The sequence below is a fragment of the Periplaneta americana genome, chromosome 10 (genome assembly GCF_040183065.1).
Source record: "Periplaneta americana isolate PAMFEO1 chromosome 10, P.americana_PAMFEO1_priV1, whole genome shotgun sequence".
In the NCBI taxonomy this organism is placed as follows: Eukaryota; Metazoa; Arthropoda; class Insecta; order Blattodea; family Blattidae; genus Periplaneta; species Periplaneta americana.
Genome location: NC_091126.1, coordinates 13856644 through 13876079, shown reverse-complemented (window position 1 = coordinate 13876079; position 19436 = coordinate 13856644). Strand labels below are relative to the sequence as shown.

At 37.8% G+C, this 19436-nt stretch overlaps 1 protein-coding gene across 1 annotated transcript in view; it reads left to right on the top strand.

Moving 5' to 3' along the window:
* Positions 1-19436, top strand: part of LOC138707451 (cell adhesion molecule Dscam2-like) — a 1157632-nt gene that overhangs the window by 1016276 nt on the left and 121920 nt on the right. The window contains exon 6 of the mRNA XM_069836919.1: positions 12640-13076. Within this exon, the coding sequence (XP_069693020.1) occupies positions 12640-13076 (437 nt within the window). The remainder of the gene's footprint in view (positions 1-12639; positions 13077-19436) is intronic.

The following is a 19436-nucleotide window of genomic DNA, read 5'->3' as shown; positions in this document are numbered from 1 at the left end:
ACAAACAATCTCGCATCTTTCTCACAGTTTTCTAGCAGCACATGAGCGCGCGTCGTTTAAAACTCGATCAACCGAGTTTTTCTTATAGCTGTGAACTTAAAAATTATCGAATCTTCCTCGAATTTCAAGGCACATATTTTATTTGGTATTTACTTTCAAAAGAAGAAAATGTGAGGAGGACGTTCCTCCCTCCCCTCCCCCGAGGAACCGCCACTGCTTTGTACGTAACGAGGAATTTGTCAGGAAGATACATACCAAGGAGAATGCAATACGACTGTCTTGTGCCAGTTATAAAAAGGACATAGCTTCCATTAAGACTTGAAGACGATGGAAGCGTTATCAAGGGCGATGGAACATGATGGCAGACTACTGCTGGATCATGAAACGAAATTGCTATGACCAAGTCCACGAACGCAAAAGCTACGAGCCCAAATTCGTGCCTGAATAGAATCTATTTGAACTTCTCATGCCATCCATTTGAATTTTCTTCCATTCCTGGCGTCTGTATGTAGACATGCATGTTATTTTCAAAGAAAAACTCGAAATTTATACTCAGATTTTACTATATTAGACATATATTTAGCACACTAAACAATTGTCTGTTATTTGGCCATATTTTCAAACTGCAATTCTTTTTGTGATGTATCAACACTTTTTGTGAATACATGAAAAATATATCCGCCAAGGTGGTATCCAAATTTAAAATAATAAATTGCATTTTAGAAAAGCTAACATTAAGGTGAAAAATTAAAATGTTGAATTTAAAAAAATAAATGTAGTTTCAAATTTGAAATCAGCACACCCAAATTAGGTTAGAATAAGTTCTGATAACAAATGAACAATAATACATCTTTATTACACAACTTTTAACACTGTATCACTTCGGTATATGTATGATATGAACTTTCTTGTGTTAAATATTATTAACGTACCTTGTTAACATGTTTCGACCTATTTTCGGTCATCTTCGGAACTGGTCGTTGTTGGTCTTGGCACCTCTTGTTTCCTATGTGGGTGCGTTCGTAGTGTAGAGTCAAAGAGTGTATGTGTTTTGAAATTGAGTTGTGTGTTGAGAATATCGTTGAATATCGAGAATATGAAATATACAGACACACGAAAACACACCCCAACGATATTCTCAATACATAACTCAGTTTCAAAACATACACTCTTTGACTCTACACTACGAACGCACCCACATAGGAAACAAGAGGTGCCAAGACCAACAACGACCAGTTCCGAAGATGACCGAAAATAGGTCGAAACATGTTAACAAGGTACGTTAATAATATTTAACACAAGAAAGTTCTTATCATACATATTCCGAAGTGAACAATAATGTTGTTCCCTAGTATTATCATTTTTTCGACCAGTTGATGGAATGCCCTAACGAGTGTGACGTTGATGTTTGCAATCTTCGTTCGAAATTTCTTGCTTTTCTTTTTTCTAAGGACATAAGAGTAACGTCCTTCCAAATGAAGGACTTAGCGTTCCCTTTTTCCCGTTCAAAGTAAAAGTGAGTTCAAGAATCTTGGTTTATGCTTCACTATTACACACGCAAACAGCTCGTAATGTCGCAGTCACAGAATGAAAATCGGGTAAACAACCCGCGGGGATGATCTGAGAAGTAAATATCGGGGCACAATGCAGTCATAAATCCCCGGTAGTACAAAAGTCGTCCGCGGTAATTACATTTCCTGCACACGTAGACATGTAAATAAAACCAGAAATATATATTTTATGACGCAGTTTATAGACCATGCAATGACGTAGTAACGAAATGTTATAATATGGAATATTTCATTTCCACTCTGGAGCCCCGTGTTTATTATTCTCATTGATGTTTGCTAGAAGCAAGCACTAGATCCTTTCAGACCACAATTCAGCAATTCATCTACCAACCAATATACCATAAATATTATTTTAATGTACCGAAGTACGTATGATATTGCCATGTAGTTATTCTGCGTCATCATAAGATGAAAGAGTACCTAATGGAAGGGAGAAAAATTCTCTCCGGCGCCGGGATTTGAACCCGGGTTTTCAGCTATACGTGCTGATGTTTTATCCACTAAGCCACACCGGATACCCACCCCGGCTCGGACTCATAACGAGTGCACCTCAGCACATGTGTGGACTTCAGTCCTACGTTCATAGACATCTATGACGTAGTGCAGAGGGCGGCCACTAGAGGGAACCCAAGAGTTGGAACTTAAACTGAGACGATTCTGTCCGACGCCGGGGTGGGTATCCGGTGTGGCTTAGTGGATAAAGCATCAGCACGTAGAGCTGAAAACCCGGGTTCAAATCCCGGCGCCTGAGTGAATTTTTCTCCGTTCCATTACTCTTTCATAATATACCATAACTTAATTTCATGCACACCTTTTTATCATAATCATCATTATCCACTCCTTTCATCTGACGTTCTGTTGGTCATCCAGAATAATGAAAATGCTCTTCAAAGATCAATTGCTAAACTTATATTTGCTCTTCAAAGAATATAACATTTTTGTATCAATATCAAAAACGAAATATGGAATTATGAGGGAAGGAATCATTAAGAACAAGGCTATCAATAAACGACAGAACAGTAGAAAAAGTTAACTATTCGAACTACTTGGCAATGATAATAGCTGTAACAATGTTAAGGATATTAATTATACTGTTTGAGTGGAAGAGAAGGCCTTATTACCTTAACACTGCCAGTAAGAATAAATCTATTAAATAAATATAAATGAATAAATAAATAATGAAATAAATAAATAACGAAAAAAACCAAATGAAGTATGGCACAATTAACAGAAAAGAAACAAAACGAGGAATTAAACAAAATAAAAGTTCTATAAGATGATGGCTGCTCCCTTTCCCTTGTATGACAGTGAGACATATACCATGACAGCGAAACAAGAGAATCTAATTCAAATATCGCAGATGAAGTTCCTGAGAAGTGTGAATATGTACTAGATTAGATATCACAAGAATTTTTAGTAGGTTATTTTACGACGCTTTATCAACATCTTAGATTATTTAGCGTCTGAATGAGAGGAAGGTGATAATGCCAGTGAAATGAGTCCGGGGTCCAGCACCGATAGTTACCAGCATTTGCTCAAACTGGGTTGAGGGAAAACTCTGGAAAAAACCTCAACTACGTAACTTTCCCCAACAGGGAATCGAACCCGGGACACCTGGTTTCGCGGCCGGACGCGCTAACCGCTAACCGCTACGCTAGACTTTACCAGTCTTACTAATAAACCATGTATAGTTTTTTTACGAGACTTATGCAGAGTTGAGACAGAAAACGTTACTAATAAACCGTGAATAAGCTATGGACGTATAAACAAGCTGTAACTATACAATGGGAATTGCTTTGCAGTAGTTATATACACGAAACCCCTTGTTTAAGCGTTGTATATAGGGAAAAAATGGCCGCCCCTCTAACAGCTGTTCGTATCGACTGTCATTTTATGATGATGGTTACCTTGTAAACACAGAAGAACAAACCAAAGATCATAGAATTATTAGAATAATATTGCTGTAGCTTGTACTCTTTGACCAAAATGTAGTGTGGTAATCGATTAGAGCCAGTTGTACTATCGATATTTAACATGCCACATTAGAGCGCTCTGCCGGATGCAATAGAGAACCTCAGATATTCTATTACCTTTCGTAACGAAGTAATGACGAAACTATGACGTGGCTGTGTAACAGCTGTACTGTTATACACGACGTATGTAGTGATTATTAGTAAGGAATTTACACACGACTTATAAACGAGCTACTCATTGTATAAGTATAAGACAGTTAAACGTCTGTATATAGAGTTTTTATTAGTAAGACCGTACGAGTCTTACCGAGTGTATCCAGAGATAGTATAAATTCTTCCGAACACATTCGCCGTGAAACCCTGGAATCGTAACTTCATCCAGTTTACAGAATATTCAAAAGGTTTTTGCGACTAACAGTAAGTTAGTGCGGATCTGTACGTTGCGTCTTTCTTGCGCTTAGCTCATGAATTGCAGAAATTCATAACGCGAGAAACCGGCGCGTTGGAGTCTGATTAGTCAGGAGGGAGCGTACGTGCACGGCTGGCTGTGGGATATTCCAAGGACTCGGTTAATACCTTAATAAGTCACGAACGTTCCCCTGCAAGAGGAACAGAACATTGCCCTTCATTTCAGCGTCATTTGGTAAATAATATGACCGAACACCTGGCCGTAAATTCTACGACAGTTGTGGAGTGATTTTACTTTCTCGTGTGAAGTATAAAGAACTCTGTTTCGAGGTTTTAACAGAAATAAACGTTTTTGATATACTTAGGCCCAATTGTATAAAACTCCCTGACTAAAGATCAACTTTGATCGAAGATCGAAAAGTAAACCGAGTTCAGACACTTCTTCTATTGTATAAAACTTTTCTGCGATCAAATTACCTTGGTTCAAATGCAATCTGAGTTCACGTGAAAAGGATTTGGCAACATCGCATAAACAAGCGAAATACGTGATGCGCGGACCATGTTAGACAGGTTTGTTCAGTGTTGTTAACTCTTTTTCAACAACAATTTCTTTTCACTTTTATATTGCTTAAATAGGGATTTAGTGACCTTTTTAGCACCCCATAGTGACAAAATTTAATCTTTCTTTGTTGATAATGAGAAATCTAGTGACTTTACAACTACTTTTTCGCGACTTTCCGTATTACACTCTGTTGGAGACACTGGTTTTTTTTTTTTTTTTTTGCAATGTAAATAATGGCGGACAATAAGAAGAAGGTTGACTGTTCTCCAAGTTGTTATCATGTTATGGTGTTTGATACTGCTAAACATAATAAAGCTTTAAACGACAATTTTCGTTTAGTAATACAGTTAATTGAACATTTATGAATGTACCTATCATATCCATTAATAATTAATGGTTGTTATAAACATAATATAATTATAGGTTATGTTATTTGATACTGCTGAACACGATAGAGCCTTATAAAATATAAGAATGTTTGTGTATTAAGGCAAGAAATTGAAAGAAATATATGTATGTAAATGTACCTAACATATCTATTAATATTAATAATAATGGATATTTTATTTGCACAATCTGTCACTCGTATATTTCAAACAGAAAAGAAATAACTGAACTTGGATCATCTAACTTAATCGGAGAAATTTCTTCAGTCAAAGTTGACTTCAGTTTGAGACAAATTAATCTCAGATTAGACTTTATACAACACAAAATTCCAAGTTCAGCTGAAACAAGGATCAATTTAACCTCTGATATAAGATTAAATGGTTTATACAATCGGGCCTTAGAATCATCGTAATTGCATCAGCAAAAGTTGAGACACCTGCTATTGCCCCCCTCAAAAATATCTTGCAGAAATTTCTTTTAAAATACATGAACATTGTTACGGAATTAACAAATAATTTTACAGCAAAACAGTCTTACATAAAAGTTGTTCAAATAAAATGGGGAATTAATACAACCTTGTAACTTTATTCATAAAGGAGATACGAGTCATAACTTCATTTTCAAAATGGCACCATGTGCATTTTATTCAGAACCATTTGACCTCTTTAAAATCTATTCAAAAATGTATCACAGTGTACAATTCTAATAAACAAACAACTGAGGGTTGCAAAAAATATGAAATTCGTTGTATACGCACTTACTGCAATTCCGAAAAAATGCCACTTCGTAACACTTTGGTGTTTCTACTGAATCCAGAACATTTACATGCCCTGCTCAAAGTGCTGACCATTGGAATGAATGCACATTTACAATATGAAATGAATCACGCCCTAAGTAATGTAGTTCTAGTATTGACTAGTCAACGGATGTATGTACAGAATACGTTCATGCATGTCTTCTGGTGGTGTTGGAACATTTCGGTAGATGCCGTCCTTAACCGCTCCCCAAAGAAAAAAGTCCATTGGCGTAAGGTCAGGAGACCGAGCAGGCCAACTAACTGGCCTACCATGTCCAATCCACGTACCAGGTTGTTTCCGGTTCAGAACACGACGGACTCTTAAGGCGTTATGTGCTGGCCGTCCATCATATTGTTCTGCAATGGCATGACTTTAAATATAAGGAATAATGGCTCATAATAATTTAGCATATCGCCTACCATTTAGGACGAGTAGACGTACCATTTATGAAATAAGACCCATCATCTCCTGCCCTAGTTGCCTCATAAGTGGTGCCATATTGGCATCACTTGTGGGGTTAAGATCTGTCTTCGGAAAGGTGACGAAACAACGGTATTGCTGCTAATATTGAAGCACTACTACTACTACTACTACTACTACTACTACTACTACTACTACTACTACTACTACTACTACTGCTCACCCATTCCGGGAGAACTGGGAATTCCCATGAAAAAGTCTTTTTTCAGAAATATTTGTTTATTATTAATGTAAGACATAAATAAGTTTATAAATTTAAATATTCTGATGTTTTATTTTCAAAAGGAAAATATCTTACAAGTTTTATGGGCATTCAATCTAAGTGGTCTTGGCTTGGTAATAGGTAGATTTGATTTCCTAAAGTCTTCAACTCATAGAGAGATCAGCTGTTAGTATATGTTTCTCAAGGAGCTGTTGTTGACTAAATATTTTGAGAATCTGCACTCTTATTTCCAGAGCTCCAGGATCAAGAATCTTTTAACTCTATGCTATATTATTTCAGCCATTTTTTTCCAGTAGTTTGGGTTAATAATTTTAATCTTGCAGTTCAAATGAATATTTTGACTTAGAAATGTCACAGTTGTTTTGAAATTGTAAAAATGAAGGATATTAACTCATCTGTGCCATCCTTGACATGGAAGAAACAGCTATAAAATATATTTTATGCTCGACCGTGCCGAAATGTAGTAATTATACACCTGGTAGCAGTCCTTTAATGCATGCCATTAAAGTACACCTACTCATTAAAGTACAGGTGTTTTCAGCCAATGACAACTCAGATTACAGGTGTTCAGCCAATGACAAGTCATCTTTGTACCGTTATAAAACCGCAAGTATCGATTATTCTCGGATATGCAATCGAAAGAGAATTAGCGAAAAGTCACGGAGGCCGGAAATCCAATACTGTCGCAGAAGGTTATGTTCTGTTACTATAATAATTAGCGTTAATTGTAAATAATATTCAAATAAATTCAATTTGTCATCTCGTTTTTCAATGTCGAATTCAATAATCAAGGTTATACCAAGTTTAACGGGATTACATCAAGGTCAATGACATTATTGTTCCTCGGAAAAAAATCAATACTTTCGCGTCTGCGCACATCTCACAATTCACGACCTAGAACAAGGTCACTTCCGATCTTGTCAGATACAAATAAAATGTATACATCTGAATAATTTCAAGTTAGAAATATGGTCGAGCATAAAAAGCCGTATGAAACTCGCCTATAATGGTAGTTAAGAAGCTCGTATGAAAATTATGAAGTTTCATAAACATCCATACTCGCTTCTTAATTATTATCATTATAGGCTCGTTGCATAATGTACTATTACCGATTATGTTTTTGTGAACAGATTGGATGCCATGCGATTGGACACTATGAGAATGAATCTCTTTTGGTTGCTGCAGAGACCTGAGTTTTACACTTTTTGTTAATAAGGTGTGAAGTGAGCTCACAAATCTTGTAACATTCGTGACTGAACTTTTTGTTTATTTTCTGGTATAATAATAAATTGTATGTAACAACTTCTTTTCTGTAAAATGATACTGGTCTTCTAAATTTATTCTAATTATAAAAGTTACAGAAGTAATATCACTTTCAATATTATATAGAGTTTGAAAATAGTAAAAATGTAACATCCGTGACAACTGGAATCGCTGTATATAGGCCTACAGTGTTACTTCTGCTTTTGCTACAGTAACTTATTGATGCTACTGCTGCATACGTTACATACATACACATCTAATCGACATTTAAATTCTATCCCCTTTATTTCACAGCTTGCTCTTTGTTTGTTTATAGATTAAATATCGTAGTATAATGCAACGCAGGAACTATAACACAGCCATGTGAATATTTAGCCTGTATTTTGAAACAAAATATACTTGTAATTGGAGAAATATCCCGTAGGAATATAACATCGAGAATAATTAATTACCGGACAGGGCCATTTAATCAAAGACCATCCCGACGCATGCATTCGTCCGCCCAATAAATTCGTTGGAATGAATCTCGAAAATCCACGTTCTATCTAATTGTTTTCAATGCTCAACAAGCACTATGAATGTCAGTTATATTACATAAAGTTAGTCTAATTTAATTCACTTATATTCAAGTTCTTCGAATAATACTGGATATTAGGCAACTCGTTCCAAGAACTAACAGCAAAAGGAAAGAAATGTTGAGGCCATTAGTACATATATACGGAAGCAAACCGCCATTGTAGCTGCCGAAAGAAACGTTTACAGAATTGGTGCCACGAAGATGATACATGTTGTAATTTGTATCCTGTCATTCTGAAGGACGGGGCAACCACTGTGCTATTTCAATGAATTCATGTATCTAGGGTGACCATACGTTCCGATTAATCGGATTTGTCCCTTTTGAGGGGGACCTGTTTTTTTTGTGAAGTTGGTTTTTTCTCTGTTTTTAATGTAAACTTGTAAAAACCTGATAATTATGTTTCTTTCATTTTTAAAACAACTAATAGAATAGTTGTGGCAGCCAATCAGTAAATAGGTTTGATCAGACCTGCAGAACTGTAGCTCTTGAGAGCGACTGCTTTCCTCCCCTTTCTTACCCCACCCACCTTTTCTACCTGTGCGGTCAAGGTGTTCTAGTTACGCTCGGCTGCATCAACATTCATTCTCGCGGCGGAAGTCGATCATCCCCCAATAGAAGTGGAGTGAGGCTGACGTCATATTTCCCCTACTTGCGAGTTCTGCAGGCCTGGGTTTGATGATGCAGCTGTATCTGCATTTTATGATGCTGCAACTCTGAATATTTAACATCTTGGCATAGTAGGCTAACTTTTCCAAATGTTCATGTATGTTTCTAAAACTACCAATTTGGTCAGTAGTTGAAGACTCTAGTAAATGGTTGAAAGATAAAGATTTTTGTAGATGGCAGTTCATTCATTAAATGAATTCATATTAAGTAATTTGTGAAAAATAAAACTGAAACTGGCAATGAGCAGTGGAATGGCCTAATGAATTATGAAAAATGTTATTTTTGTTTAATTCTTGTTGCACTGATGACCAGTTCAGTGAATCTGTGAACATGGTACAATATTTCTTCTCAATCCCAGCACAAAATGCCAATATAGGGTAAACTAGGTAGTTATTGACCAGTATACGGTGATTGACCGCTTTCTTTTTTCAAGTATATTGTGAATAAACCGCGATCGTAATTTCACTTTTTGCTGCATATACCTCTAGTAACAACCCTTATTTGTGGTTAGTTGTCGCAGTTCATCCCACTGAGTTAGTGTCTGTTGTCTGAGAGGACTGAAATCGATTGGAAATGCAACTGAACGTAAACAAGTGTAAGTACCTAGAGTAATTGCTAAGAATAATGCACGCAATAATTTATTTATTCTGCAAAGAATACATAAATTCTGGTGCTCGTTTCTACACTCATAGTGTGAGAAGAGGTATAAGGTTTCCATCCACAGAATATTATTTTGTAAAAGTTTTTATATGACATAAAAATGCCCCGCGGTCAATCACTATAAAGTGAATGGCCGCAAACTACAGTGATTGGTCGTTTATAAATTATTTGTTACAATAACGACCAATGTGCTCCAATTCTACGTTTTCGGTTAAATAATGAGGATTTTTACAGGACTGATACTATATCATTATGCCTAATACAGGTAAAGTGCGTTATATAGAGGAATCTTTACGAAACGCTATAGAACCTGTCCGCAATGGAATTGGTTTAAATGAAGCTGCCAAGAAGTTTGGTGTCCTAAAAGCAACCTTAGCGTCCAGAAACAAATATCCCGTGGAAGGAAAAGTGTCCTTTGGTCCTCGCCCAGTGCTGGGTGAAGCCATTTGTAATAACATCAGAGGAATGGCACACATTTGCTTCTGATAAGGCACAAAAGAGAAAAATGGAAGAAGAGGCAAGAGAAGAAAGGAAGCGAATAAGAGATGAAAGAAAAGGCAGCGAGAAGAGTTTTTTTATATATTTTTTAATTTTCTTTTAAATTGGTTATTTAACGACACTGTATCAACTGCGAGATTATTTAGCGTCGATGGGATTAATGATCGCGAGATGGTATTTGGCGAGATGAGGCCGAGGATTCGTCATAGATTACCTGATATTTGCCTTACGGTTGGGCAAAACCTTGGAAAAACCCAACCAGATAATCAGTCCAAGCGGGAATTGAACCTGCGCCCGAACGAAACTCCGGATCGGCAGGCAAATGCCTTAGCCGACAGAGCTACGTTGGTGGCGAAGAGTTCTTAATGAGAAAGATCAGAACAAGAGAAACGAAACAAACAAGAAAAAAGTGAAAACTGTGAAAATGTATTGTTCAATCACTAATAAGTGAGCATTCAATGACCGTGCAGTAGACGGTCAATCACTAATAAGCGTGTGGTCAATAACTGTGCCGTAGGAGGTCAATAACTGTAAAAGTGGACTTACTGTGTTTATTTAATTTATCTTTGCATTAAAATTTTATTTTTCCTTTCGTTTATTGATTTTGATTTGTTTCTGAATCTTCACTTGATCCAATGCCTTTAAAATTCTCTCAATAAGTTATCACTGTTTTCAGCTATTTCATTGTTTTATTATTCTTTAGCTTAAGTGGTCAATCACTATACAATTTACCCTACTCTCCCATTTTTTAGTATTATGCCTTCACAGTTGACGGATAAGAAAAACATGTTCGGTGGGACGAGCATTGTGTTCTGTTCACTTATTTCAGCTTGAGGAAGTTTAATTGTAGTGATTTTATAGTTATTTACTTAATAAACGGGTCTTATTGAATTCAAAATTGATTTGAAAAAATTATGGAATAATAAACCTAAGTAAATCCCTTTCATGTCATCCGCACAGGCTGTTTCGCCACAATTGTTTGGTCATTGCATTATAACCGTGTGCGCTTTCGTGCGTGATAATAATATAACTGTGTAGAACTTAAAACATCCCCAAATCAACATTTCTTACTTACTTATGGCTTTTAAAGAACCCGGAGGTTCATTGCCGCTCTCACGTAAGTCCGCCATCGGTCCCTATCCTGAGCAAGATTAATCCAGTCTCTATCAAAATATCCCACCTCCTTCAAATCCATTTTAATATTATCCCCTCACCTATGTCTCGGTCTAATAAACACTTCTAAATGTTAATACTGTTTTACTCGATTAGTATTAGCCTATCTGTACCATTCTGATTTTTATTCCTATATTTAGAGAAACCGATAAGTAATTACTTATCCCTTTAGAGTTTTTCAATAAAATGGACGGTTTTCTTTCAAATTAAATATTAACACATCGTTATTTCATTACATTAGAAGTCTGGCAACCCTACAGGAGTGACTAAGGGACGGAACTCAGCTGTTCACACCGAGTGCGTGTGCGCTTTCGTGCTTGAGCCGGCGACGTGCGGTTGCGAAACTACGCAGGAAGAATTAAGCCTAATTTTCAAATTAACCATGCACTTAATTAGAAAACGCAAAATAGTTTTTATGTATTGTATTACCCCTTTCAATCTGCACAGTTACGTCACTTTCACGCTGTGCATATATATTTATTTATTGTATTGTATCTATTTACATTCCATGGTATTCGTACATCGCTTCACAGCTAGAATATGGAACATGTCAATTTATTAATTTATTCACTCATTAATTTATTATTATTATTATTATTATTATTATTATTATTAATTATTATTATTATATTACGAATGAACAGATAAACAGTGGTAATGTTGCTATAGTACAAATATAATTTAAGCAGAAAATACAAATACAAAACGGAACGAAATATAAATACAAACAAAAGACAAAAATAGCAAGCCAATACGAAACAAATAACACATTTAAGATAAATGTTCAGTTACAAAATAATAACACTCCACTTTTCGTTGAACCACGTTTTTTTTCCTTCCACCCTGTTAATAATGTCAAAAGAAGTGCTTATACAAATTTTGGCCACTCGACCACAATAACGAGGCCGTAAAAATAAGTTCGCCAGGGCCACTAACAGAAAAAAAAACAATTTAATTGGACAAATTTATTGGAACAGACACAGCAATTGTTGAGCTATTTTTCAACATATTTTCCATCGGAATTGAGACATCTGTCATATCGACAGAGAGAGGTGCTCACGCAATCAAACGCTGAGGCCGCTGACTTCTGTGACACAAAAATTTATCCCATGGTATGAAAAATATCTCAATTCCAGTGGGGGATATGTTGACAAATAGCGCAACAATTGCTGTATCTGTTTCAATAAATATTTCCATGAAATCGTCCTTTTTCTATAAACGGCTCCAGGGAAAATTACTTTCTGGACGGCCTCGTAATTGTGGTCGAGTGGCCAAACTTTGTGTAAGCACTTATTTTGACATTATTAACATGGTGGAAGAAAAAATTTAACTTTTTTATCTGCCCCCATCAGAACGTTTGCTTGTGAGATGCAGCTCCTTCAGAAGCTCCTCTGTCTGCAGATGGGAAGTCGGCGGCTCGCCCCTGCCGGAGCCGGGGGACGAGCAGCGCTACACGACGGGGGGCGGCGGCCTGTTCGTGCTGCCCCGCGCCCGCCCCCACGACTCGGGCCGCTACCTCTGCGTCGCCAGCAACTCCGCCGGCAGCTCCAGCATCGAGATCAACCTGCTCGTGACGTCCCCCCTGTCCGCACGGGTATCGCCCGCCCTGCACACGGCGGCCCTGGGCCAGCCGGCGCGCTTCTCGTGCACCACGGCCGGGCACCCCGTGGTGTCCATCGTGTGGTACAAGGACGGCCAGCCGCTGTCGGTGCCCGGCGGCATGTCCCGCGAGGTGCTGCGCCTGCCCTCCGTCACCAGGGACGACCAGGGCATGTACCAGTGCTTCGTCAAGAACGAGCACGACGTCGCGCAAGGCACGGCCGAGCTGCGCCTCGGAGGTGAGTCCTGCAAGTGGAATACAAGGAGTGAAGTAATTGCATCCGCTCCACCACACACATAATGCATGTATTGTCGGACCATCGAATCTATGCCCCTTCAGCGCTGTCGTCGTTTTTGGAAAAGTTAACGCCTCTACTCACCCCATTCCACCCGTTTCTCTCCCACTACGTCAAACAGCAGGCCACTAACCTTGCCGAATAGGGATGTTGCCAAACTTCCGTTAAACAGTGTCATGTCTCTTGAATATTGCTTATAATACTGTAAGGTCAATATTACTTATTCATCATTTAATTTAAGTAGGTCTAATGACGCTGGTCGACTTATGCAAAATGCTATTACTTGCTTAATAATATTTTTTCACCACTCCGTGCTACAGTATTCATGTTGAGTTGACAACACTGGACTGCAAGTGCAAATAAACTGTCCCGCAAGAAGGCTCAAAATTGTGAGTAGTGGGGGAGAGAAAGAGAGATGGATAGAAAAGAGAGAAATATGAATACAGGGGGAGAAATGAATTGCCGAGGCTGAAAAGGAATTAAGGTTCAGTTCGCATATCTTACGGGGGCACAGATCCGATGGTCGGACTATAAGCACTTCTTTCTCCATATTCCTTTCACGTAGAATTGTCTTTCTCCTCGTTAGATATTGGGGCCTAACTTAGGAGTTGACCATCACATAAATATGCGAACCTCCCTTGTTCTCCTTGAATCCCCATCGTTTTCCTTGTATTCCACTTGCTTTCCTTGCATTCTCCTTGTTCACCTTTTATTTCCCTAGTATCTCTTGCATTTCCCATGTTCTCTTTGTATTCCCCTGTTCTCTTTGTATTCCCATTGTTTAGCCACAGCAATCGTGATTCTTGTTTCAACTCATCTAAATGACTACTACGTGTTCAGTTCAAAGTGTGTCATGGCTCGCTGTATGTCGTCATGTGGCTAGTCGATGAGCCTAGAGAATTCAATCTTCCTACACTTCCGCAGAGGCGTATTACCTCTGTGCCAGAGAAGGTGCTTAGCAAGTACGGCGTTCATTCCGAAGAGTACTTACCGATACGTACGGTACGCCTGTAGTGGCAGGAATGTGAACTGTTTCGAAACACGCACTGAGGTGAGTTTTTTTTCTTACTGTCGGGATATGGGGAGAGGGTTAAGACGATTACTTACGTATTTGTTGACATTAACTTCGACGGTCAACATGGACACGGAGCATTTGATTTGTACTGTGGAATGTTGCCGTAGCCTACGCAACCGATGATAATAAATACCCTGCGTACGACTTTCCCGCGCAAAACACAATTCGAAAGAGGTTATGGTAGCACACAGACTTTACAGACCGCCATCTGTTGCCACGACGTTCAATTATACCATACACGTTCTCAAGTTCAGATTGAACGCCTTGATTAATAGGCAATTCTCTGACATAAAAGCTGAAACTCGCTTCAAATCGCTGACTCACAACAGTCACGTCATGACACACTTTGAAATGAACACCCAGTAGAGGAAGTAAAAATTTTTTCACAGGTCCCCAAAGAAGAAAGTCACACAGTGTGAGATCGGGGCTCCTTGGTGGCCACAGTGCGAGAGCGCGAACGGCCAACCCAGCGCTGTGGAATCGTTTCGTCCATATAATTTATAATACCCTGGTGTCAGTCATCCTTTTGAAAGATGGAGTTCCCCATTCCTATGCAGTTGAGGCAGCTACAGCGCAAAATGCACGTCGATATCATACAGTAGATAGCCATCTCAACTATTATGCTTGCACCAGAGCAACAATAAGCGCAGTAATACCAACAGTGTGTGTTGTCGAAACTTCTACAGTTCTTCAATCTAACAGCGCAAAATGAATGTCGATATCACACACAGTTTTTGTTTTGTACAACATTGTAAATGAATATTTGTTTTGTACCAACTCTGTATTGTTATTATGAGAGTATATTGAATTTCTGCTAGAAAATATCATTTTACGGTAGTAATTTTATATGCGACATTTTTCTGCGTGGCCTTTTTTGCACTCGTACTATAATTTTAGCACTCAGTTACGGGTTATGCTAAGAATCTTTCTACTGCTGCAGAACAATTTTAATTTCTACACAAGTTACATAAATAACTACTTAAAACTTTTTTTGCTTAAGTGTTTTTATTGGCTGCATAGTTTTCGCAATACTGCAGTTACCATGTGCAAATGTTTAAAGATAATTTGAACCTGAAGATTTGGAAGTTCTCTTTTCCATAAAAAAAATAATGTTGGCAGGAACCACCATTGGCCAAGTTTTCGCGAAATAATGTTCTAATTACTTCATTGGATTCGTGTAGCACGGCCGTGGCGAGAACGTGACTCGCGAAACATTGTGGCCCGCAGTGATAGCTGCTTCTAACCTCCACCCTCTCACTCACTGAAGTCAAACTCCGTTCCATTTGTATTTGTCTCTGACCTGCGAGTGGCATATGTCTCTCTCGAAACCATGTACGAAAGTTTCAAGTAGGATGAGAGGACGCATTTTTTTGCTGTCAATATGATGAGAATATTAAATGAATGATTTGTTCACAAGTATTACGAGGAAAACGGTTGTATAACATAAAACGGCATTATACTACATGTTACTGATGAAACATTAAAAGGTTAAGTGTTACTATAGTTGTTACCATCATCATCGTCATCATTATCATCATCATCATCATCATCATCTCTGTACGTCGACCCTTTTTCAGCAGATGTACGAATAATGCGGTTAGCTCTTCAATTTGAACTCACTGATTTACTACATGATGTCAAATGAAAGCTAGATGTAAGGACTTGACAAATGTTGAACTTTCAAATCTTTGCCAAAAAATAAATATCCGAAGCTTCGTTCTTTCGCTTGCTCTGTTGAAGCCATGTTCGCTACAACTTACGTTTGTGAAAAGTTATTTTCAACAATTAAAATAGTAAAAACCAAATTTAGATCATGACTGACAGACAAATATCTTCGTGATCAACTACGACTGGCAGTAAGTGACATAATTCCTGATTTTGAAACTTTGTCGCAGAGACATTCTGAAGGCAGTTAATTTTAGATTGTGATATTGTTCATGTATTGTTCATTTCTTTCTTCGTTGGTACCTACTAAACATTAGTTTGTAGTCTTGTACTGTATAAAATTATGTATGTATGTATTTAATCACACTGCAATGGGTATATACCCGGTGGCAGTGGTAACTAATTACACTCAATAATGACAATAATAAACTTATTAATTAAAAGTACAGTTAATAATAATACCAATAATTAATACAAATAATTAATACTAACAATAATTTATAATAATAATAATAATAATAATAATAATAATAATAATAATAATAATAATAGGGAATATTCTAAATTAAATGAAGCACTATCACTTAAAATAACATTTAAAATAAATCTAATTTGTATCTTAAATCTAAGTTTGAACTAAAACCCACGAGTATGATATGTTCATATCTGCACAAGTACCTTTCCACATTTCGCTGTCAACTCACTCACTGCACTGGAACTACGAAACATTTCACTGATTCTATCCTGATTTCACTAACACTTCAAAAATATTTCGCTGTTCAAATACTTTGCACTGCCACTATAAACTATAAAGCTTCCCTGACAGGAACACGTTTCACTTACACAACACACTTCACTGACACAACACACTTCACTGACACAACATAATTCTTCACTGATACAACACTTCAATAACAAAATATCATTTACATCCTTTACATACTGTGTATAATTACCGTCTATTAGTAAAGTCCTTAAGCCTATTTTTAAAGTTCTTGACGCAAGGAAAATGAAAATCCGTTAATAAGTCAGACAGTTGCTTCACTTCCCCTTCGGGGTCCGCCTCCCTCCATAGGTGCTATGCACGTTGCAGCTTACACAGTGGCTCGGCGCACGATTACATTTTCGCCACCGCTGGACTGTAGCATGTGATTCTTATTCCTGAATGAACTACAGTCAAATTGTACAGAAGAATTTTTTTGTTATTAATTAGATATATAGTATGCAAATCTTTCAGGTGAAGCTTCCTGTAAAGCAGATTTGAATAATTTCGAGGGAAAAATTGTTCCGGGGCCGGGTATCGGTCCCGGGATCTCTGGTTGAACGTACCAGCACTCTCCCAACTGAGCTACCCGGGAACTCCACCCGACACCGTCTCAACTTTTCCCTTCATATCCACACAACTCACGTGGGCTGACGAAACGCCAGAGACCCACATCGAGTGCACACAAACTCTGTGTGACTTGGAATTGTGGTTTTCTGTTAACGTACACAGTGACGTATATATTATGAGACGGTGTCGGGTGGAGTTCCCGGGTAGCTCAGTTGGGAGTGCGCTGGTACGTTCAACCAGAGATCCCGGGATCGATTCCCGGCCCCGGAACAATTTTTCCCTTGAAATTATTCAAATCTGCTTTACAGGAAGCTTCACCTGAAAGACCAGATTTGCATAATAATTTACGTCACTGTGTACGTTAACAGAAAACCACAATTCCAAGTCACACAGAGTTTGTGTGCACTCGATGTGGGTCTCTGGCGTTTCGTCAGCCCACGTGAGTTGTCTGGATATAAAGGGAAAAGTTGAGACGGTGTCGGGTGGAGTTCCCGGGTAGCTCAGTTGGGAGAGCGCTGGTACGTTCAACCAGAGATCCCGGGAAAGATACCCGGCCCCGGAACAATTTTTCCCTTGAAATTATTCAGATATATAGTACGCTGGCACTGAAATCCGAGATCGTGATATTATTACACCGAGAAGGACTTGTGTGTGCTGAACACCACTAATATCGATCCCACTAGCCCAGGTCCCGTTTTATGCCTCTGCAATAGTACCGATACGGTTAATAAAGGTCAATTTGTCATAACACACTACACGGTATGGCCCATCGTGCAGATAACAGACCATGTAGAGCTGATGTGTGTTGCGGGGGATTACGAAATTTATAGCCTATATTAAAGTCTATATATATCATTTATTCGCTGTTAACAATAACTTTGTTTTGGAACGGACGATCCTAGTGCAATCCGGGGATGCAGTATCATACTACTCTTTTTTTTAATTGCTGGTACAAGAGTACAACTCTTTATGCGATGTGTGGTTAAAACAAAATCCCTTGTTAATGCCGCATCGCACAGATTAACTCGAAAGCTCAGCTCCCTTGGCATAACACGTGTTATCTGATTCATAAACACATAATGCAAGAATGTATTACACTGATCAACGTTTGAAGTGGATCAAAGCACAATATTGGCAGCAGATGTAATTGTCTAAAAACAGAATCATCTGTCATGGCTAGACGTTGCAGCCCTCCCAGAGGCTTAGTGTTTGGTCTAAAATGAAAAAAAATTATTTTATTATTGGAGTTCTACCGGGATATCACTTTATTTTTACTTGCATTTTTATTGTACCTGCGTTTCTGAATATACTTGACTACCACTCCTTTCACTAATGTCCTTGCTCCCGTCAGCCACACAAACTTACGGCCGCTGTTGCATTCGAAGTCTGCTAGCAGTGAAGTAAACGTACAGAGTATAGTGTGTTTCAGAAATATGGTTGCGTTTTCCATAGAAGGAAGAGCCTATATTATTGAATCTTATTTCCAGGAGCAGGTTTTTATGGACATTAAATTTATCATTTGTGTTTTTTAATATTGGTGTCGGCGGAGATTGTTGGAGATTCATTTGTACTCTTGTTGGATATTAATGGACATTTTGGAAAATACAATTATTTTGAAATTGGAGTATTACCTCACAATGAATATTACTTTCCAAATAATTAAAAATTCTGATAAAGGTGCTTTATGGCGAATAGACAATATTTGTTGGATTGAGACTGATTGAAACTTGCAGCCCTCAAAGTAATATTTTGAAATTATTAGTGAAATCTTGAATTCTCCGTCTTTTGAGTTCACTAATGTAATCAGAACACCTGGAATACCATTTATTATAGCCTACTTGAATGTGCAACAAATTCAAATGAAAAAAAATGTCCGAAAAAAGAACTCAGAATATGAAAATTGCTATAAAACGACACAATAATAATAATTCGCGAATGTGTTCATATTTCGCTATTAAACTCTATTTGGCGATTTGTCGTGATTGTTTTATGCGCATATTATTAATCAGAATCACTTAATTCGTAAAGATTAGTAAAAATCTATTGTATAATTATGTCGTGATTTTCGCGATCTCCGTAAATACTAGCCCCTGCTTATTTCGCACAGGTACGATGTGTAGCATGACTGAATAACTTTATCTGTATGGACTGAGCAGAAGTGAAGATTAGTTACCGAAAGTACGGTAATATGCTGAATAAAGTACCCATTATATAATGAATAAAATCGCCT